General features: G+C 38.8%; 1 protein-coding gene across 3 annotated transcripts; it reads right to left on the reverse strand.

Annotated features, from left to right (window-relative positions):
* Positions 1-133: 133 nt before the first annotated feature.
* cdk11b (cyclin-dependent kinase 11B) lies at positions 134-21,510 on the reverse strand. Of its 3 annotated transcripts, none has more exons than XM_017722342.2 (19): positions 21,397-21,510; positions 20,098-20,228; positions 17,144-17,259; positions 16,478-16,605; positions 16,241-16,388; positions 14,816-14,964; positions 14,015-14,152; positions 11,783-11,878; positions 11,266-11,382; positions 9,810-9,881; positions 9,182-9,381; positions 8,768-8,980; positions 7,685-7,790; positions 7,447-7,568; positions 7,133-7,240; positions 6,798-6,914; positions 6,206-6,354; positions 3,155-3,344; positions 134-1,374 (listed from the first exon to the last, which is right to left on the reverse strand). In XM_017722342.2, the coding sequence occupies exons 2-19, from the start codon at positions 20,206-20,208 to the stop codon at positions 1,282-1,284; spliced, it is 2,373 nt and encodes a 790-aa protein (XP_017577831.1). In that variant the 5' UTR covers positions 20,209-20,228; positions 21,397-21,510; the 3' UTR covers positions 134-1,281. The 3 variants fall into 3 exon arrangements, with proteins under 3 accessions (XP_017577831.1, XP_017577828.1, XP_017577829.1); XM_017722339.2 differs by having other exon boundaries at positions 14,816-15,003; XM_017722340.2 differs by lacking the exon at positions 21,397-21,510 and adding an exon at positions 21,188-21,325 and having other exon boundaries at positions 14,816-15,003.
* Between the last annotated feature and the right edge of the window lie 2,400 nt (positions 21,511-23,910).

Consider the following 23,910-nt stretch of genomic DNA (forward strand, 5'->3'; position numbering starts at 1 on the left):
CTTTTTTTAATAGCATCACAGTACTGTATGATACTAATTCCAGAGCAAAGGAAAAATAACTATAAATAAACCTAAGGCACAGCATTAGACACAGCTAACTAGTATTTTCAACATGTAGCATATTCTGTAGTACTTGGTATTGATCCATTTTATTTAAGCCATGTCCTTATTTTACTTCTGGTTGACCACTATTGGCACTTCTGAGGTCAACCAGCTAAATCACAGTAGCTAATCTGCAAGTTTCCAACACTGAATTGGCAACCGTGTTGATTTAAGACATGCTAGCAATTTAGTGAGTGGAAATACAAGCAGCCTAATGTTCAGTGGGAGAAAGCCAGGGAAACTTCAGAAATCCAGAAGTCCACCATGAAACAAGGACTTGGAGAAATTATATAACATCAGAAAAAGGAAAAAAAAAAAAACAGGCAAAAGCTTCTTTTATCACTGAAGTTCCTGATGCCCAAATCATTAAGTGTCTATGACTAAAATGGAGAAAATTGCTTTGAGAGGAAAGTCACTGTGGCTTCTCTAATAAAATGGAGAAGCAGACAAAGATCTCTTGATTGTGCAGACTATGTGCAGTGCAAAGAATGACATCATTTTTGGACATCTGGTGCTGGGGCTGCTTTCAAGGCTGGTTGGCTATTCTCCCCCCCTCTTTCTTGTCGTTTCTGTTTTAAAACTCAGCTTCCTTACTCCTTTGCAACATACCCAGAAGTTTCAGACTTCAGAAGTGTATAAATAGACTAACAAAGAGTTTTATTTCTCACAAAATAACGTCACCTGTGCCAGTCACTACAGTTATGGATCTAGCTTGTGTAGGAGGGAATGCAGGTGAATGGTCCCTCGTCAGTTGCATAAAACCAGGTTTGAAATACCAAATCCATGAAACGCTGATGTGATGTAATACACTGGAAGCTAAAACACAAAAATAAAGACGGAGGAAACAGAAAGTGGTTCTATGAAGACTGCAAAAGCACAAAGGGAAAAAAAAGGAATAAAACGCATTGACATCTGAAGCCAGAATCCCAATTCGGGCTTGTTTTTGAGTTAATGGCTTGTAACCACTAGAAGAATATGAATCAATATGTCTCTGAATTTCTCCAAGTCCCTGGAGAACAGTTTGTAAGAGTCTGTCTGTGTCTCACCAAGGCTCAGAGGAAAGATCATGGTCTGCTTTCAGTGAGTCTCTCTTGAATCGAGTCCTGGCAGTAGTGCCATAAAACAGCAACAATTCCCAGGCCAGACTGCCTGGTACCTGAGTAGGGATGAGTCAAGGGCTCAGAACTTCAGACTGAATCCTGGGCCAGACTTGGACAGTCCCTGGTTAGCCGTAGTCAGGTGAAAACCAGTGTCTTTAAGATCGTCGTCACCCTGGAGAGGACAATGAAATGTGCAAAAAGATTTAATGAAAATGAAACATATACAGATAATTAAGCCTAAACATTCATCCATCTTTCTCATGATTTAAAGAAATTCAGCAAAAAAAAAAAAATCTAAAATGTTCCCTTTACTCCAAACGTAGATCAGCCGAGACGTTTCATGGTTTACATTTGTAGTTTTGCAGTGAAGCTGCAAGGCTAAAGTAACAAGGAATGAAAACTTTGACACCACCAAGAAATCATCACATATTTGTTGGTATTTCTGAAAAAAGTATTTGAATACTCTAATTCAGCCAATAAACAACTGGCTTCATTCACCAACTGTTCTTAAGAAATTTCTTCTTAAAACCCACTTAGGCAGTCCTCACGAAGATTCTGACATTCACCAATGTTTTCTCATTTGAAATTTGTTCTTGGGTAAAAACAGAATCTACGCACGCACACACACACACACACACACACACACACACACACACACACACACACACACCTGAGCACAAAGATGCGGTTTACGAAAACGTTATGAACATGACAGACTTTTTCATGGGACTTCCTCAAGAACCCCCCAAAAAAAGACGGTGCGTGAAGACCAATATTTACGTCATGATTAACTATAATTTTAGGCATGTCTGTTAATGCAGTACAAAATATATCCAGCAGGCCTCAACAATGTATTATTAGTGGCTGAAGTTCATCTGTTGATTGTAGCCCTGTCATTCAAAGATACATAACCTAATAAAATATTTTTATTTATATGTCATCATACAACCATCACCTGGTTGTAGTGTAGTTGTTTTCATTTATTTTGACAGGTTATTTTATATGGCTGATTCTCTCTTTTAAATCATGAAAAACATCAAGGCCAATGTACATGCAGAGTTGAGCTCAGTTATAGCTGGGTTGGGCTCACTCGTGCAGCTCTCTTCCACAGCGTAGAGTTGCTGGCTAGAATGGCTAAATTTAACTTCACCCCTCGCCTGATTCGTCTGCTTGAGAGCACCCACGACACCAGTAGTATACCAGTAGTATACCACGACACCAGTACTATACCAGTAGTATACCAGTAGTATACCACGACACCAGTAGTATACCAGTAGTATACCACGACACCAGTAGTATACCAGTAGTATACCAGTATACCAGTAGTATACCAGTAGTATACCACGACACCAGTAGTATACCAGTAGTATACCACGACACCAGTAGTATACCAGTAGTATACCACGACACCAGTAGTATACCAGTATACCAGTAGTATACCACGACACCAGTAGTATACCAGTAGTATACCACGATACAAATACCTGATTATGTGCATCACTCCCCCCCCCCCCCCCAACTCAATCACCTCAAATGGTGTGGAGTTCTTAAATAAGCTTGCTTATATGGATAAACTGTAGGACACTTTTCTATAAAGCAGAACACGGTATGTTGTGTAACTAAAATAGTAACAAGCATCTTCAACTCTGAATTTTGTCCATACTTTTGTCCACAACTAAACTTGGATACCAAACATGCCTTGGCTGACTGACTGCATTCGAGGAAATCTGTGTAAACTGGATTTTTTTGGCTAAATTATTGCTTCAAACTTGTTCTGAAAGAAATAGCTGAAAAAGCACGAAGTGGACTAAAATGATCAAGACCTCTGGCCTAAATAACTGACATAGATGTTAATCACTTGAAGAACATTGTAAAAGATTGACGTTTCAGATTTTAAATGTACAGCAAGCTTTACAGTCATAACACTGGCAGGTAGCTATGGTTTTTCATACCAGCTGACTGTAGCCCAGACCCCCCTCTGGGGGTCGAGGGCTGGTTCCTCTCTTCACCCGCTGTTGCTCACTCTTTGCTGGCCAAGTGGGGAACATGGATGGCTCAATGGGGAGCGGTGTTTCCCGGAAATACTCGTGTTTCAAGGCCTCGTCTGCACTGATACGTTTGGCAGGACAGTAGGTAAGGAATCTGTGAGAGAGAAAGTAGATTTGATTTATTTAAGTGACAAAACAAGACTATGCAAAGCTGCCAACAGTCCTGTTTTTCTGAGGTTTCTCTTTTATTTTAACCCCTTATCCACCAACTTATCTAGTCTGTGCAACAGCTGACAAAGTAAAATGCGCAAAGCTACTAGGCAGATTAGGCCATTATGTTTGTGTGTAATCTGTCTAACTACCAACAAGGACCCCTGTCCTCCAAGTCAACTCTTGCACCTTTATATCTGAGCAATATCAAAACATCAGCAGAAACACTACTCATGGTTCAATGCAGCCATTTGCTAGTTTAGTTCTGAACATTCAGTCTATTTAAATTCAACTAGTACTTTTTGTGTAATGCAGCAGCTTTGTTTATAAAAAAGTTGGCTGTTTAGGCTCCCAGGATGCACAGCCATTAAAGTGTTGGCCCCATCATCAGGAGATCCCTAGTAATACTACAGCAAGATCCTTAGTAATACTACAGCAAGATCCTTAGTAATACTACAGCCATCCAAGGCCGGGAATCCAAAACAGCACAACTGTTGTCGGTGCTAATTCTAGACATTGTTGATATGTGGCTTCTGCTGTGCATAGTATAATCTTAACTTGCATTTGTGGATGCAGATCTAAACAGTCTTCATTGACAACAGCTTGTCAAAGCATTCCCAAACTCATGTGACAGTATCCATCACAAAGGCATGCTGGTTTAAAGGAGTGCTCCCTGAGGAAGGTCATGGGCATGCAGTTGTGGTTTTCAGCCTTGCCATTTATAATGTTCTGATGGCATTTTGCATCGTACAGGGTGAAATACCTTAAACCCTTGCAATCGTCACTGAGGAATAATATTCTTAAACCGCCGGATTAATTGCTGACTAAGCTTTTGCCAAAGTGAAAAGCCTCAACCCGCCCTCGCTTATAAAACATTAGTCCTTTCCCAAAAGTTCCTTCTACATCAAAATATGACTGTTAGAACATGTTGTGGAATCACATATTTACAAAAACACAAGGAAGCTGATAAAACATTAAATATCTTTTCATTTAAAACGGATCAGGTGGATTTACAAATTACTGCTTTCAGTTTTTACCAGCATTTCACAAAGCACCCCAGCTTTTTTTGGAATTAAGGTGTGCATTACGGGTCTAAATGGCCAAAAGCTGTTTTTGTTTTCTTTGTCCCCCTCCCCCCCTATGCTCCCCTCATGTCAGCAGGCTTTCTTAGCTTGTTCGCAACACATTTTAGATCGTGGAAAAATGTGATTATCATTTTCCAAAATTGCTGAGAGCTACTCTGGGGAGAGATGAATGCTAGATATGTGCTAGAAACATGTTTGTTTATGCTTTTGACAGCTTGTATAATAGCAAATCCAAATGTCATCTCAGGAACAGTGGAAAATGAGCCGAAAAACAGATTTGTTTACAAATAAAGTAAATGTTAGCCATGTTAACAACAGATAACTGACAAATATATGAGCAAATGACAACATCTACTGAAGCTACCCATAAACTAAAAACTAAAAGAAAGGGGTATTTTCCTGGTCTGGAGTGCAGTCTAGGATGTGTAATTTGGCTGCTGTTTCTGGCTGCCCTGCGTCTAACAGGCCAGGCAGACTCCTCCGCAAGAGAAGCTCCTGCTGCTCCAGACAGACCAAACACAAACGGCATGTTCACCTGCTGACATACTGTATGCAGCACATGACACACACACACACACACACACACACACACACGTGTGGTATTTGCAGCTAGGTTGTGATTTCCTACAGAGATTTTTTAGCTGAAAGGAGCGATGCATTCAAAACTATAAGAACCTCACAAAGAGACCTTATATAAACGGGTGCACTGCACGGGTTCTCACTGTGTGTGAGAAGAGACAATATAACGTATCTTAATCCCTATTCAAGCCTGATTATATTTGTCTGGGGAGGTGCTATAATTCTACAACCTGCTGACAAGATCTGTGACTTTAATCCAGTACAAATCTGAAATGTTGACATTTTAAAAAATTTGTCAAGTAAAATTTGTCAAGTAATGAGTCCGGGAAGAATTACCTTCTGTAACTGGCTGAGCTCTTTCAGTAATCACAGTCCTGTTTGACCTGAGCTCATCCTAAAGCAACAAAACCAGCTAATATACACAGCTGTGCAGCATATTGTTATTATTACTGAATGTCATGTCTGTTGCATAACTGACTTGAACATCCAGGCTGTGACCTCTGAATCCAGGCTCTCTGTTCTAATTTGGAGAAATTACACAGACATGCTATTCCGTATGGATCAGCCAGACAGTTTCCCTACAGGTTACATTTCTGAACCTCCTCTGGTAAAACTAATTCAGCCTGAATAGTGCTTTACTTTATTATTGTGTGTGCATATTTCACTAAGACAAGCCTCACAGGAACCTAAGGCTGGCTTTAAACAGTGAAAATGTCAAATTAGTTGCATGCAACAACTTCTGTACTTGATAGTAACACAAAGCAATTCAAAAAGTCAAACTGAACACATTCCATTACTCCACTAGTTTGCGAAGGTGGCAGTTTATATTTTTTTAATACAATGTATCGCTCCGGATATATAAAATCATCTGTTACTTACCTGCACTTGCATATCTGCAATATTTTTTCTCATCTTTATATAATCTGTCACTATCCTTTAGTTCACTGAGGGCTGCATCTTGGTCTCCACTTCTATACTAATATTCATCATCTTAGTTATAAAGCAATCTGCACTGTGTAAAAATTAAGGTGATCCTTTAAATTATGCAACAAGAAAAAATTTGTTTTATGCAAGTTTCAAGAAACTTAGGTTGTATGAAACTTTCCCTGTGTAAATCCAGACCAGGCAAGTGAATACTTACTTGTTCATGAGGTCGAAGCCATGATCAGACAGCAGTGCTCCAAAGCGCTTACGCAGGTTGTTATAGGGGTACTCTGTAAAAGTCATCTTCTTCACTGCAGGCAACTCATTGTAGCCTGGCCAAATTTTCTCACTGGGAGAGCCTAGGTCCTACGATACAAGAAGAAAGAAATCACACAGGCTCACACATGTAACACACAAATGGCTTTACGAAGGTTTTGAAGGCCGGTGGAGGCGGCAAATGTTAAAAGTACACTAAATTGAAGAGAACACCACCAAGCCTACATTAGACAGCTCATCTAGCTGGGGTATACATGTTTGGGACTGTGCACTGGCAGGATAAATGTACAAAAACTGTTTACAAGAACAGGAAATTACATTATAAAACATGTGTCCTGTGGTCAGATGAATCATCACAGTGATGAATGATGTACTCAAGTTGGACAATTTTTTTCCCCTTTAGTTTTTATTTCTGCAGACTAATCCCATGCAATGTCAATGAAAAAGTAAATTCAGTAAACCATACCAATGTGGGACCATGTAAAAAATGTGTTTTTCCTACTTCAACTACAATTATAAAGCTGAAAGCTCACCTTAAATATTTTGTTGATTTGGTCAATCTCCGACTTGCCAGGGAAGAGTGGTTTCTGGGTGAGCAGTTCGCCAAATATGCAGCCCACTGACCACATGTCCACAGCAGTGGAGTACTCCTGTAAAGAAAAATGAAGTATGAACATAAAATGAACATAACTTGCAGTAGACTGTCAGCGAGTATTCCCTGTTCTTAGCATTTTTTAGAAACAATGGATTTCAACAACAATAACAAAATCATCAAGAGTTTATGCTTCTAGCACAGATTTTATTTATGTCCTATGTTGTCTCACTGTTGGACATGGCTCTGAAGGTTGCTGCATGACAGCTCACTGACCTTTGCCCCCAAAAGCAGCTCGGGACCACGGTACCATAGCGTGACCACCACTGGTGTGTAGGGTTTCAAGGGAGATCCATACTCTCGTGCCAATCCAAAGTCTCCAATCTACAGAAAACAGATACTTTTATATGTACGGATGGTTTTCCTGATAAAGTCTTTCATATTTTCCCCATGTAGGACCGGTTTAGAAGAACATTTCAGAGTATTTTTGAAGAACCTGATTAGATACAAGGTCTTCTAATCATGAATAAATAATTAATAAACTGAAAATTCTGAAGCTGTTTTCTTTTTTGACAGAACCAGAGTGATACCTTTAAAATGCCTTTGTGGCTAAGCAACAGGTTAGAGGTCTTGAGGTCACGATGTAGGATCCAGTTGTCATGGAGATGCCGAACTCCTCTCAAGAGCTGAATCATTAGTGTCTTTACTTCACCTAAAAGATGACAAAAAGTTGATTATTCGTTTATTAATAACTTCACCTGCACATTAATAGACCACAAACCTAATACACGTTTTGCAAGAACGATGATTAAAAATGATGCACTTCACCTGGGAGGAAGGGCTGTTTCATGGTTTCCATTAGGCTCTTTAGGTCATGCTCTACATAGTTCATCACTATGTAGATCTTGTCCATATTACTGCCCACAACGATCTCCTACAAGAATAATGGTTACAGACGACAGATTATTAAAAGCATCACAAATCCTACAGTAACTCTAACCTGAAAATGTATTTATTTGATTAAATAATACTTTACTCAGTACTTCCTGGAAAAAGTATTATTACTTTGTGGTTTACTACTTTTACATTACTCTGTAAAATCATTCACATCTGTTCCAAATGGAAAAGTAGAAGAGAAAACCCAGTAATCATTTCCAGTCATTTATTGGGACAGGTGCATTACCAGTACTACCTTTACTCTGAACACACAGGTATGATCAAAATTTTGTAGAACCAGTGCTGTTTGAAAACTCCATGAAAAGTCAGTTCAAAAACAGATGCCTTAAAATAAAATTCTATGAATAGTAATAGGAATGTAAAGCGTATGGAGTCATTTTGAATAAAAATCTTGCTTGAACTGTTCAGTTAAGGTCTGTGTTCTCTTTTCAGCATGAGGATCTTTATCCATCAGTTTCATATTAGTGTGATTAGATTACTTCAACATTTGCTGAGCTCCCCAGCTCACAGTGAGCTGGTCACGTTTAGATTCAGTCAGCTGTCAAAAGCAATTCATGTAAATTGTGTACAAGGACAGGTAAGAATATTATTAGACAATTCTTTTTGAGTCAAAACTATGAAATTACAAAAATTTAAACTATTGTGTTAAACTATTTGCAGAAAAAAGTAATCACATTACTATAACCCAGGAGTGCACAACTCCAGTCCTGGAGGGCTGGTGTCACACCCACTAAACCTGCTAATGAGCAGATGAGTTGAATTAGCTGTATATGTGCAGGATAGTCACCAAACTGTGCTGGACACCAGCCCTCCAGGAACAGAGATGTGCACCCCTGCTGTAATGCATTACTTCATACAGTGATACTCGAACAGTGAGTCACAAATAAAAACAATGCTGCAGATTTTCATCTCCTGACGCAGGCAAGTAGAAATCATACGATTCAAATAACTCACCCTAACAGTCACTATGTTGGGGTGCTGGGCCTTCAGGATGGTGTTGATCTCTCGAAGAGAAGTGATGGGAAATCCTTCCTTCTCTTTCTCCATCTTCAACCTCTTGAGGGCCACAATTTCATCTGTTTTTTTGTCCTTGGCTCTGTAGACCACTCCATATGTGCCTTCCTCTATACGGTTCAAACACTGGAATTCCTCCACACTACGACAACCCTAAAACACAAAGCAGACATGCAACACTTGTTTAGTGTTGTATTAGACAGCTGATTATAAAGGTCTGTTAAGTTGGCATTTAAATGCCTTTTATATTTAATTAATATGAAGAACACACAGCACACAGTTATACAAACATTTTTATGGCTTAATCTATGATATGATATGAATGACTGAGGATGTGACAGTCCAACTGTGTACCTGTAAAGCTGGGAGATATTTGGGAAGCTCTTTCTTCAGTTCTACAGGTGAGACAGGAGGCGAGTCTGGGATATAATTTTCTTCTGGTGTGGCGGATTGAGAATGAGACTGAGGGGTCCCATCTCCCCCTTCTTCTCCTTCCTCTCCCTCTTCCTCCTCACCGCTCTCCTCAGAGTCGTGATCAAAGCGTGACTCTGGGACTAAAGAGGAAAACAGGCAAAGAAACCAGACCAAACTGTTTGTAGCAATCGGGATACCTGTGTAGGGGCTCGATAGAAAGAGCATTCTAGCATTCTTCATAGCTAACCAACCAATATTGGGATCCATAAAACACTATGGACAGACAATTCTACTTTAAAATGCAGCAGCTAGAGTACAAGAAACTTTAAAATGGAAGTATATTACTCATGTTGGAACATCACACTGCAAATCTATTAGTCTATTACATTTTTTATTGTTGTTCATATCTTGCTTTTCTTTTTATCTGCATTTTTAGGCTTCTCTTACCACAGTTTGTTAAAATGTTTGCCTACATTATCATGTTTCTTTATGTAATGTAATTCAAATCCCATAAGCAACAAAGCTGAAATAATTCAAACTGGCCCTGGGTTTGCAAGACCATCCTTACCAGCAGGTATGTGGTGACCATTCTCTCTCTCTTCTTCCTCCCCTTCTGACTGCTCCTCATCGCTAACGTCGTCTACAGAAGGAAAGAAAAACAAAAACAGGGAAACTCTTTACCAAAACAGCTATTATTACTTTTACGGCTGAATATATACACATAATACTGCATTTTAAGTTTAAACTGTAACTTTCTCATATTTGCTAGATCACTTTATTATGTTGTGAGGATGCATATCACACTGATTTAGGATAAACTGATCCAACACAGTAAAATAAAAGCTATTCATTGTCACCATGATGATGATGATGATTAGCACGCCAGTGCCTTTTAACAAGGGCCAACAAAAATTAATATGTAAATAAGGTCATACACACTAAACACTTAAACATTCTAAGAAACAGAGCTACAGATTTTAAGAGAAGAAATGCCGACAAATAACAGTAAAAATTTAAAAAACTAATTATTTTTATGTTTTACTACATGTATAATGTACATTTTAGCAGGTATGGTTTAATTTTTTTAATTAAACATGTCAGTAATAATAACTTCAGCCATTTTCTGATTAATTATAAGAACAGTAATAATTTTATGCACACAACTAAGAACATTTGGTATTTTTATTACAAATAAATTCTAATTACTATGGCTAACTGTTTTAGCTCTCATTTCCTACTTTAACTCCTTTTTCTTGATCTCACGAATTTAATTTATACAGGGGAAATGTGACATTTTAAGTAGTAATTAAGAAAATTCATTTTCTTGATATCAGGAATTTGATTTGCATTAATTAAATATTAAATATCAACTATTTAATAAAACATTTTTGCATGCGTAAATTGAATTCCTTTGTAAAATTAATTCTTAAAAAAAGTATTAGAATATAAAAAGTCTTGCAATAAAATCAATTCAAACATGTAATAAGAGTCTAAACATGTCAAGCTGCTTTTCTCTTCTTTGGATTACAAGCTAAACCTACTTCTCATACACAAGAGGAGGATTCCAAATACTGAATCTGACACAAGAATAAGAAGCTGTTTTAAGCACAGCACTAGTTTTAAGCACAGTGCTAGCCTGCATTGCTGCACTCTTCCAGAAAGTCTTTACATTAGATGTTGAAACACTGCTGTGAGGATTTGATTTGATTCTGCCACAAGAGCATTAGTCAGGTTAGGTACAGATGTTGGAAAGTCATTAGATGGAGCTCCAGCACTCCAGAGAATGCAGTCCCACTACTCCACAGCTCAATGTTCAGGGGCCTTTATGCCCTTTAGCCAACATCTGGCATTGGGCATGGTGAGCTTTAGCTGCTCCAGAGTGTTCCATTCTAATGACAATGCTTTTGTCTGGAAAATATACAAGGTCTCTGTATGCAATTAAAGCCTGTGTCAACAACGGGTGTAACTTGTCTGTATACTTCTGAAAGTACAGGGTTTATTGACCTGGCTGGAAGGACACCAACCTGCACTCTGATCAGATCCTGAATCTGAGCCCGACTCTCCCTCTTCATCTCCTTCACTCTGGCTGCTCGTTTCCTCTTCTTCGTCGTCATCCTCATCCTCCGATCCAGAACCTGAAGCTTTTATTAGGAAAGTTATGAAATTAAGGGACAGTGGACAACAAAAATAAAATCAACTTATATGAAATAAGATGATACTGATACTACTACTACTACTACATCTATTATTATTATTATTATTATTATTATTATTATTATTATTATTAATAATAATAATAATAATAATAATAATAATAATAATAATAATGAATAAGATGATGATGAGAAAGTATTCTGAGCACAGTAAAAACGTATGCATGCATGTTGTAAGGCAGCGTATATATTTCGGCGTTTTACATCTCCAATAGCCTATAACCTTTTTTCGTTATGGATGTAGTTGTTCATCACTGAAGACAGCTTAGCAGTTGCTATAACTGGCATAGCATTTAGCGTCACGTCTGTGCACATTTTTGGTTCTTACCTATGGAGGACTCTGCTGTACTGGTCTTTCTCTCACTGTCACTGATATCCTGAAGATCAGAGAGTAAATCTCTTCCCTCTGGCTTCTCTTCTTTTACTGAGGAAAAAAAAGCTTATTCTTAAAACCGATTACAATGCTATGCTTTCCATGACACATGAAGCTTAAAGCATCTGTAACGTTACGCAACACACTCACCATACAGCAAAAGCTTATCACTTTTACAGTGACCTCGCAAATAAAAGCAAGTGAAGGAAACTGGGTGACATAATAGCCTCTGTGCAGCAGACTACAGGACATACCCCGCCAGTGAGGGAACGCTAATGGCTAGCACACACCACTAGAAGTGTCTTATTACCACAAAAGCTGTGCTAGACTGGCCTATTAAGACTCGTAGGAAAAACTCTGGCTGAACTTCATTTTACAGTGTGGAAATAACCTGGTATGGACTAACAGATTACATCTACGAAGGAAATGATAGTCTCCTATTAGCATCAGTGAAAAATAAGAAAAAAATATAATTAAAGAAGCAAAAATTATCATAATAATAACCTCTTTGGAGCACTCAATAACAGTAAGAATGCCCTGATTTGATCCAGGTATATTTCAACCCTTACAGGTCCACAATGTTATACATAAAAGAAAGTCGCATATAAAAGAATAAATCTCGGGAATTCATGTGACTTTTCCTTTTCCAAGAAGGATAGCACTTTGCCTTTCCAATGAGGGCTCCGGTGCAACTATATCCCTTTTTAGAAGCTTTGCAGAACAGTCTCGAACTGCTCAACTCTGGAGACTGTATAAAATAAATCCATAATGTAAATAAATCCAACATAAAAGTGTAACCCTACAAGGGTTAATGGATCTGGAATCAGCTGCGTGAAGCACAATCTAACTCTGATCCTCTGTTCATCTGTGGCCTACTTATTCCATTTAGAGGCCCCATAAATGGCACGTGCTGTACTATGCCCGGTATGAAACCCAGGTTAGCAGTAATGGCTCATTCACAGCCAAGACAAAGGAGCAGGCTACCATGCATATTAGAGCAGAACTAGAACGTCATTCAAAACACTACAAAACGTTTTAAGCATAAATAACAACATAGGAAATACCACTATATATCACCATTTTAAAGTGTCTGGAAGCCAAAACCCTCAGATCAGGCAATCCAATTAGATCAGTAAAGCACAAGTCAGTAGTAAACACACTATAAAATGGTCATTACAAAAATCTAAGCTTGAAAAGTTGAGAGCAGTTTGTATTAAATACATCTGACCAGATCAGGAAAAACAACAGAACTAACTGTAAGTATTGCATTTTTCTATGTACGTATGACAAAGACCTCATCAGCAATGCCTGGACACGACAACTGCTCATAGATTAAAGCAAGTCAAACCTTTCAGCCTATCTGCGAAGTCTGGAGAAACATCCGCATAAAACCAAAACTCTCCATTTATTTGGTTCCAAGACCCACCGTGGAAACTATGTTGCCTGAATCCCTTTTCAATGATGTAATCAATGATGTAACCTAATAATATAAATATATAATGTTATATTGTTGAAAGGCTGAAGGAATGAGATGGAAACAACTAAGGTATTAAAAGTGGGTCTAGAGTAAACTTAAGCTCCTGCATAAAATCCTCATGTGGTTTTGTCCTTGCTTTCAGTTTCTGTTTGTGGTCTACTAGGGCTTTTTATATTTAATTCAAAAGACATGAGAAAATAAAAGCATAATGCCTGGCTACTGTTTTTCTTTCTAGGTTTCCAGTTAGTGCCACATAGGTTTCCTTTCACACTGCAATAGGATATATGGAATCTACTGCTTATACTGCTCTTAATTATTCTGGCACAGAGCTCTGATGTTAGTAAAGCCCCTTTTCTGAAATTTAGTTTAAAAATAGGCCTACAAAACGTGACAAGGTAGAGTACGCACCAGCAGCACTGTATCAGTAAGCCACAACTTAACTGGTGCATCTATGTACACACTTTAATAAATGACAGACAGTTTGACGTCATTTGGTTCATTATAAGCTACACGCACACCATGAGGGAAAAAAACATTTTGATCTATACCGCTGTGGTTAACCTTATGTCAGTAACTAAAGTAGTCAAATGCTTGAAGTCAGCTTTTTCATATATTTATTTTAGCCATCCATGTGTACCATTCATCTGCTGGGAATACTGAGGGAACAGATATTATAATGGGGAACGTTTAGTTGGCTATGCTTGACTCACTTGTCCGACGCTGTTCACCACTCTCTGGTCTTTGTTCTCTTTGCTGACGAGCAGGGCTCCGGCTACGACTGCGGTGCCGAGGCTTGGCTTTGTCTCCGTACTCCTCTGTAGCACCACCCCGGTGGTGAGGGGGGGGGCCTATGGACACAACAACAGAGCAGAGTGCTGTTTAATAAACTAATAGTGGCAAATAGCGTACAAAATTACTAAAAAAAAATTGTCAGAAGAAAACCTCGTATCTCCATTTTTGTCATTTTTCCATTTTTGACATAATTTCAAAGGACCTGTTGCCCTTTACATTGTGTGTAAATTTCATGATGAACGGAGCAAAAGAAACGGCCCAAAATTACTTGGAAAGACGTCTTGTTCCTTTGACTTGCATTAAAACTACAGTATGTTTTTGCTTTCTCTTGTTAAGTTCTAATTTTTTGAGATACGAGGTTTTCTTCTGACAGCAGCGATATTTTTTATTTATTTTATATATATATATATATATATATATATATATATATATATATATATATATATATATATATATATATATATATATATGCGCGTGTGTATTTTCTTTGTAAACGTATAAACATCTCTATTTTTGTCACTTTTCAGTTTTTGACCTATTTTGAAAATGCTTCATGCACTTTGCCATTTTGGGTACATTTCATGACCAATGGACTAAAAGCAATGGAACAAAATGGCTTAGAAAAGTTTGATTACACGGACCTACATTCCTTCTCCTGTAAAGCCATTTACTATGAAGCTACATTATCCTCAGTGATCTTCCCCAAAGTACATACGCACCTTCTCGCCGTGCCTCCCGTTCTTTGCGCCGTTCCTCAGCTCTCCTCTCTCTCTCCTTCTGCTCACGCTGCTCCCTCTGTTCCTTCTGCTGCTGTTCGCGGAGCTTCCTCTCTCTCTCCCGTTGGCGCTCCAGCTGCTCCAGTCGGTCCCTGCAGGCCGGAGGAAACGGGGGAAGCCGATCAGCAGATCTCCACGAGCCCCAAACATCCACACAGGCAGGGTTAGTACCAGCCAGGCCTAGCCTTGGCTGTTCAGTCAAGAAAAGATACTCACTCACATTAAACATTCTGAATGGCCCAGTTGTTTGAGCCAGCGATTTAACTAAATGTTTAGCCCATTAAACTTTCAGTCAGAAAAAAAATTGTGCTCTCTAGTACAGTGTTTATCAATCCAGTCCTAGGGGCCCTCCTGATGGTTCCACACATAAGCAAAAATGTGGAACCATCTGGGGGCCCCAAAGCACTAGGTTGCAAAACACTGCCCTAAACCACACAGCAAGCAAAAGGTAATTTTTACATCCATGTTATAGCACCCCCTGTAGGCAACAGTCCATTAAAATCAATTTCATACTAAGCTTTGTGAAGACTGGACCAAAGCATTCAAGAGTTACAGTTTTTATGGCCATAAAAATCAATTTCACATTTGTTTAATTTATGACGGCCTGACATTTCTTTAGGTAGTTTAGTCTCCAGGGATTCTTTTGAGTCTATTTTTGGTGCCAACTACAAGAACAACCTAGTAGCAGTTTATAAAAAGTATATTCTATTTAAAAGGGCAGACTATACAGACAGCAGGCTCAACCTGTCTCTCTTCAACAATCTTGAATTTATGAATTAAAAATTAATTATTTAAAGTCTGTCTTCTTTTATCACTACCTGGCTGAGTAAAGAAAAGGCCGAGTTGTGCAGCTTTGACATAGATTTTTAGCTAAAGTGTGGAATTTTCAATTATACATATTTCACAAGTCTTTCCTTTTAAGGAATTTCATTAAAATAGCATCCTTAAGGATCATAAGGCTTTCATAATGTTAATGTACAAAGAATGTGCATTATTATATCTGCAAGATCCCACTCAATGTGTCAATATCTGTTTTACAGCTTTTAGAACAGTATAAATTCTTTTTAAACAGGATCATCAATTTTACCACCCAAAAAATGTGACGTGACAGTACCATACATTAAATATATGTATATTCACAAACGGCCTCTTCATCAAGTACGGCTCCTTAAGATCTATACTCAAGGTTACTTTGAATAAAGCATCTTTGGGTCATGCCGTGTGACATCTATGAAAATCAGATCTTACTGTGTTACTGAGCTGAATACTTTTAAAGCTGATCTATTTTGCAGCATGTCACATATATGTGAAATGTATGAATAGCAGAAACAGAATAATAGAAAAGTGTGTGCGTGTTTCTGAAATCACCTCTCTCTGCGGGAGTGGGCCCTGGCCTGATCACGGCGTTTCTGTCTTTCATAGTCTCTCCGAGCCTTGTTGTCCTCTTGCCACTGTCTCTTCCGCCTCTCATTCTCCCTTTCTTTCTCTTTGTCTTTCGTGCGCATGTGTTTTCCAGCTTTGGAAAGATAATTCCCAGTCATACAATTGAAAAGATAACCTGAATAAAAACTACCCAGCAGTTCAAAGTCAGCGCGCAGTCATTACCTCCTTCTGTGGAGTGGCTCCGGTGCCTCCTCTTATCCTTCCGCTTCTCTTCTTTCCTGTGATATGACTTGTCCTTTCTCGCCATCTGCTGTGGGGGCTTTATAGCCAGGGATTCATCTTCCTCTCCTCTGGAAACAAAATCAGGCAGGGCAGGTTACGTGCATTGTCTGACGATAAGAACATGTGTTAAATCTAGATTGCATTAGATATCAAAACGCAGGCCCTGTGTGAAACCAAAGCTTGAGCAAAAGACAGCATCCGTACAGTAGTGGGGACAGCAGTGGGGACGGGCATTCTTTTGCAGTATTTAAATATCTAAAAGAAAGCCATTTTATAATGGTATAAAAAAAATTAACACAGAATTTTACATTAATTTGTTTCCAGCCAGCATAACATAGCATTCCAGTAAGCAATCCTTTGGAATTAGTTATTTGTGCATTGCTTATGTTATTTAACATAAAACCTATAGAACAAAGTCTTGAGCCACATAAAACCTAAACTGAGCAATTTGTGGTTTTTATTAGAAATATTTTTTATATACACCTCTACGTAGATGTGACCAGTAACAACCTTGTGTCCTGATGCTTTAAGTGAAAAACCTAATACTTCTTTTTAATTTTCTAGAATTTTCTCTATAGTAGAAGTAAAACAGTTCTGCTTCAATACCTGTCTTCAGTGGAGTCCTCTCGCATATATGGAGAGTTACGTATTGTTATTTCCATTCTGTGGTCCCGCAGCTCTCCTTCCTCCGGAGTGTCCCGTTTGGATTCCCGATCATCCGTCTGTCCAAAGTGATAGAAAGGTAATTGGCTACTTCAGTAAAAATCAACATCAACATATGAAAACGGCTTATAATGAACAAAAAAAAAAAAAAAAAAGTTATCTAACCCAACAGTGTACAAAACATGAGATACCAACCCGGTTCATTTCTCAGGACTGACTCAGTTTTTATGGATGCATATGAGGGTGAAGGAAATAAAGGGGTTATTGGCAAACTGTACAAAGTCCTCTGTTTAATGAATAAACATTCTATTAATTATGTGACTCCGCTGGGAACAAGATAGACAGGAAAAGATCACAGAGGAAGTACGGTCACGAGTATGGGAAAACCATTATACTTCCACTAATTCATTGATTTGGAGGGATTGATTTTTTGCTCAATGCCCAAACTCAAATCAATGTTAACTGGGGCCCTTTTCCCCCTGTTGGAGGGAGCGCAGGGCACTGGATGTAGACCTTTGACTCAGAGCGTTCTGCCGTCTGTATGTGAACAGGGATTGTATACCATGTATCATTTTTTTCTCTGTCTCTTTTCTTCTTTTGTATTGTATTTTATTTATACGAATATGAATTAACACAAAACAAAATAAAAGTAAAAAAAAAAAAAAAACGAGATGCAAGCTTTTTTTTCTTCTTTAAATAAATACAATAAAAACAATAACATCAGGACCCTTATTCATCAAAGATGCATATGATCGAATCGAATCTAACGGTTAAATATTATCAATTCCAACTTTTTTGTATATATAGGATCAAAGTCATGTCTGATAGGACATAGTGTGTAAATTTGAGAACAAGTGTTTTAAAAGCCTGAAAAAATATGCTTAATTTGCAATTGCAGAAAAGCAAAACCATTATCAAAATCATCTCTAATACTGCAATAAGAACATACCAGTTACACCCAACATTTGTGCACATGGCAGACCAATACAAAAGTGGATGTATTTATTTTACATGCACATTAACGTAAACAAATGCTCCAAATGCTCTGTGTTCCACTTAAAGACGTATTACTGTGCTTCTATTTTATTCTACTAACACCACCCAAAAAATACAGCACAGAACACAGAAGCCTCTTACACCCTCACAACACAGCATTAAATACAACATGTTAGGAAAATAATCACACCACACAATCGCATAATTTATTTCACATTAAATTTTTTTCAGTTGTTATATTTTCAGGTTTAGTCAGTAGAGGGAGCAGGGCACTCACTGCTTGACCTCAAACTCCACCTACCAGCACAGCCATTGCCTCAGGAGCTGCTAAAGCGGTCATTTTACTGGCTTCCCCCCAAAACATTTAGTGTAAGTTGGCGCTGCATTTCACACAGTGAAGCTGATCTATCAGTTTTGCTTCTACGTTGTTCAGAAGTTTCATTAAACCAGAAACAGTAGTTTATACATCATTGAAAGTGATCAAATCTGTACTCTTGCTTATGCAACTTTAATAAATAAGGGCCAAGAAGTTCCTAACTTTTCGCAACTTACGGACCACACAACTGACCTCAACAGCTTTCAGGAGCTGCAAGAAGAATTGACCAGTCCGGGACATGGGAAACGCAGATACCATTCTGCAGAGCTGGAGAAGCAGTTACTGCAAGCTGGCAGCTGACTAAAACTGTGACATCGGGCCTTGAGGTTCTGGTCCATACATTATAAAGACACTCACACTCTCGCCAGTGTTCGACAAGCTGCCTCTCCGCAGTCCACGCCACGCATCTATTCACCTTCTCTTGTCCCTCACTCGCTACTGCCTGAATCACTCAGGCACTTAGCTCACTGACCATCTCACACAATGGGACGTGTGAAAGTTTTCAGTTATAATCAAACATTTGAGAATATCCTAAGTCCTCCAAAGACTCCCACGCTCAATCCATAGCAACTGCTTCCAAGCAAGCCTTCCTGGAAATTCCCTTCCTATAAAATTGTACTAAAAACCACACAGTTCATGTTTGGCTTCCAAGGAGTGCAATGCTGCAGTGCCCTTTGTGTAGCAAGGGTAACATACTTGTTGGGTGCTTATCTAGGACCTGCTCCTGTCGGTAAAGTCACAGCACATATGAGAAGAATCTGATCATAGATCCACACAGAGAAGCTTCGTGAATATGGGCCACTATGTTTATGATAACTTTCCCAGTAAAAAAAACGAAAAATATATTACATCTTCAAAAAGATACAGCCTAGCAAACATGTTCTACAGTGTCCTCATGTTATGTTTTTCATTTCAGTTTTATGTGAAACCACAAAAGAGTCATATGGTAAGAAAATAAAGAAATATATGGCAGAAAAGTTCAGATTTTCACCGTATAACTCTTTGAACTTATGACAGAACTTTATAAGTAGGGGAGAAAAAAAAATCATAGGCTCCGATAAATACAAGTACATTGTCCAAATTAATCTGTTTGAATATATAAACATGAAACTAACTAACTTGAAGCAAAATATTACTTTTATTCTGTAAGTAGTTCAACTAAATGTGTTATTTAGCCTCAGACGTGAGGCAAACTTAAAAAAATTAAAATGAAAAGGCGAAGAGACTATCTGGAGCACAGCTTTGAAGTTCTGCATAATTCAAATGAAGAATACTGACTGATCTATTTAATGGAAATTCAGGATGCAACCTGCTGGGCTCTAATGAGTTGAAATGGACTGACCCATGCGGAAAGGTCAGCCACATAAAATACATTCAGCAAGTGCCTACGGTCTAATGAAACAGGTGAAAAGGTTCTGGAGTGATCTGTACACACAAAACCGCTGGTCAACTCACAGCGCCAAAGCAAGGAACTTTGGTGGCTAACTTTTAAAAACTAAGCTGTAAGTAAAAAAACTCGACCTACGTTTTTCAGGCGCTTGGGGTCAGTCTTTTCTTCAAGCTCTCGTCTGCGTTTCTTCTCCTGCAAAATTTCATCAAGCGTTTTAACTTTCCAGGTCTCTTTTTCGTCCCCCATCAGCTCCAAGTCACCACCTACTGTAAGACAAGAGCATTAAACCAGTGGTGAATATCTTACAGAAAGCTTCTAGCCGTCTTCTGCTGACTCTGAGTTCACAGCCACAATCAAACGCCACACCTTGCCTTTACCATCTCTGATGTACCCGTACACCTATTTCCCTACAATCAACCGATGAAGAAATCTAATCAAAATCAACGGGGTGTGTTAACCGGCTTTTCTTAAAATCATCATTAATTCAATGTATTAATTAATTTAATGTAACCTTTATTATGGTTTCTCTATTCCTTATGGATTCACAAAACTACGCGTTTTTAAACAATAGTTATCAACCAGCCTGACTGGGTCAATTACATTCATCAACCGGCCCATCACACTTTCAGACACCTCCACACTTCGCCTGTGAGCAGCAGTGGGTTAAAACGGTTCTGTACAGAACTTACAGCTCTAAACAGAACCACTCCCTTTACTAAAGAAGCCTTGAAGGAGCTTTTATTTAACAGCGTAGTAAAATCTTTTGGGGTCCTTAGTCAGGCAGTTAAAGACCTCAAAGTCCCTGGAGATCATAAACCTCTGTTGACCGGCTTCAACTATACGGTCACGGGACGGGACGCTCTGTCCACAGAAGCTGGTTTGAACACAAACCGTAAAAACATCCAAACAACTGCAGCTAAACACATTAAAACGGGAGCCCGTTAAGACAGAAATAGGTCTGAGATGAAATTACACTTAAACTACATCCAGGTGCTCGTTGCTCTTCTAGGAAAAGCCCGAGCCAGACAGCACTCAGCGAGCTAAGCTAGCTTAGCTCCCTAGGGCTGAGCGCGGCGCTGCGGCTCCCAGCGGCCGGGGAAGCCGCTCTAATGCGGCGAGGTTTGGTCAAACTGTTAGCCGGACCTGGCATTAGCCACTGTTACACAGCACGGACGGTCTGTTTGTTGCGCACTGCGCTAATTTAGGGGCGGAGAAGCGCTTTTACCTTCTCCGCCGCTGCAGTTAGCCGCACAGGCAAACGTGGTTTAGCCGTTAGCGAACGCTACGGTAACGGCGGTTATGGGTTCACCACACGGACCCGCTTTCCAGAGGATTCTGTGAGCGCCCGACGGACAACAGATCAGGAGCAGAGCCGGAAGCGAGTTTAGAACAAGTCGGTCACCGTTTTAAGACGTTTAAAAAGAACCTACAAACCTGAAATTGACTCGGCGCCTCTTTAAACCACCGGAAAAACAAATCTGTTCCTTTGCTTTCTGATGAACTACTTCCCAGTCAGAGCAGCAGAGGGATGAACATCGCCATCTAGCGCTTCTCTCGCCAGAGAACACCGACCAGGGCGGAGAGAGCCGAAGAGAGCCGGAGAGACCCGAAGAGAGCCGGAGAGAGCCGAGAGCGTTACGAACCGAAAGGTCACACAGAATAATACTTTTTGTCAGTGGTGGGTGAAGTACATAAATCATGTACTTGAGTTATAGTAGAGACACCCAAGGTACTCCAGTAAAAGTAGAAGTTCCTCCCTTTAGACCTCCACTTGAGTAGAAGTACAAAAGTATTTGGCTTCCAATGTACTTAAGTATCGAAAGTAAAAGTACTAAAACATTAATTATGACTCTAATGGCCTGTTATCATTTTTATAACAAGACTCGCTTCATTAACTCATTTTAGGTGAAAATACTTCAGTGTCACTCTTGATGGTCATATAATTAGATTCAGGTCCATTGTTTAATTAAAAAGTCACGTAGTAAAATACATGTTAGAATTAAATTAAAAAAGATATCATTTTAGAGATAAAATAAAAACTACTCTGTACAGATTTGAACACACTGGAAAACCAATGAGCTGTACCAACAAACTGTGTAACAGTGACAGAACTGAAACACTTGACACTGCAACACCCAACTGTACAGAACTGTAGCAGATTGTTTGGACATTTTTAAAAATCTGAAACTATTTACTTCTATTTTTAACCCATAAGCGATGTCCACTAGTGACTTGTCATTTATGAATGAGCTCTTTTAGATGAACGTTGGGCCTTGGGAGCCGACTCGCATTGAAGAGCCAATTTTTAAAGAATGTATGAGTTAAAACAAAACAAAGCTACGATGCTGTAGCTGAACCCCCTCCTGGATCTCCATAACACGCTCCCTTGGTGTCTCCAAACCTGCTTGTTGTACAAGTCTGTTTGATTTTCTTCTTTTTACGTAATTCTTTGCCGTGTTTTAGCTGCCGTTTTGCCCACGAGTCTGTTTTGTGATCACTGCCTCTTGAAATGAATCCAAATGACTTATCCCAAATATTTCCCCAAATATTTACCATAATTACAATTTTGTCAATTAGAGGGTGGACTAACGTTCAGTTGAAAATTAAATTAGAGTCCATCACTAACTTCACTAATTTTGGGACTTTAATATGTCACAGTGCTCCTGAATGCCCATCACTAATGTCCATCTTACATTCATGTGCACATTAAATTGTCAGTACAAGATGCATGATGATTAATAGCGTTAACCAAACTTAGCCAAACTTCTGGTCCTAATGCCAGAAGCACAAAGTGTGAAACCAGTGACCGTAACACCAAGGACACTTGGTCAAAATGGATTCTCTGAAACGGGAAGGAAATCTGTCCTTGCTAAAATAAGATGTTAAATGAGTAATTACAAGTATTTATGCAGTTACACTGGAGAAAAATAAAAATAAAAACTATTTTTTTTTAATTTTAAGTATAACACCAGTGACAGAAGCGACAAGTGGGGGGGGAAAAAGAAAAAAAAAATCAAGTGAAAACAAAACATGACAACCCGGCTTCCGTTTCATAGAAATTTATTCAAGATGGGTTGAGAACTTTCCTTTTAAAAGTATACTGTACACCATAGCAATGCACGTATAATACCTTTAGACTTGACACAAAAGATCAAACCATTTTATACAGAAAAGTCCTTTTAAACAGTAAACTGGTTAAATAGTCTACGAAAATACATCATCTTAAGCTTCAAGATGCAACCTGTTGTTTTTTGATCCCTATAGAAACATTTTAAATTCAGTTTACAGAGACACATATTGCTATGTTCACACTTGGCTTAAGTGGAGCAGATTACAGCATAAAAACTATAAACATGTTCTTAGAAATTCATCCACAGATGTTAAAACTCCTAGTCCACAGGCTCAGAATCAAAAGATTCATGTAAAACTCACCTCTACCCAAAGTGAGTAGAAGACGTGAGTCTGAGGCTCATGGTGAAGCATAAAATAACAGATGACATTGGCTATTTAACAGAAGACCACAGGGAATGTCTTTATCTCAGTAGTCTAAGGAACAGGTTTTTTTTTTTTTTTTTTTTTTAATTCAAGTCTTGTCACACAATACAAGGCAGCCATATAGGTGGAAGAAAGAGTCGCAGGAAATGCTTCAGTACAGGCGAGATGAAAAAATAGCTCAGGTTAAACGCAAAGTAGGACGCTGAACATTAAAGAGCCAGAACGGACATGCTGCTGAATATTTAGTCTGGCAAAGACAAAGAAACGTAGATGGAAAAATGGGTCCATTTTCACCATTTGCGTTGAGGAATCATTATGGGTCTCCTACAGTTAGAATAAAGAACAGTAGCAGTCTTATAATATATCTTGTCGCTGTCGTATCAAAACACACCACATTTTCACAACATTTCAAAACGCCAGCTGCCCTTGAGATTGTGGGAACATTTCTGGATG

The sequence above is a fragment of the Pygocentrus nattereri genome, chromosome 29, assembly GCF_015220715.1.
Source record: "Pygocentrus nattereri isolate fPygNat1 chromosome 29, fPygNat1.pri, whole genome shotgun sequence".
NCBI lineage: Eukaryota > Metazoa > Chordata > Actinopteri > Characiformes > Serrasalmidae > Pygocentrus > Pygocentrus nattereri.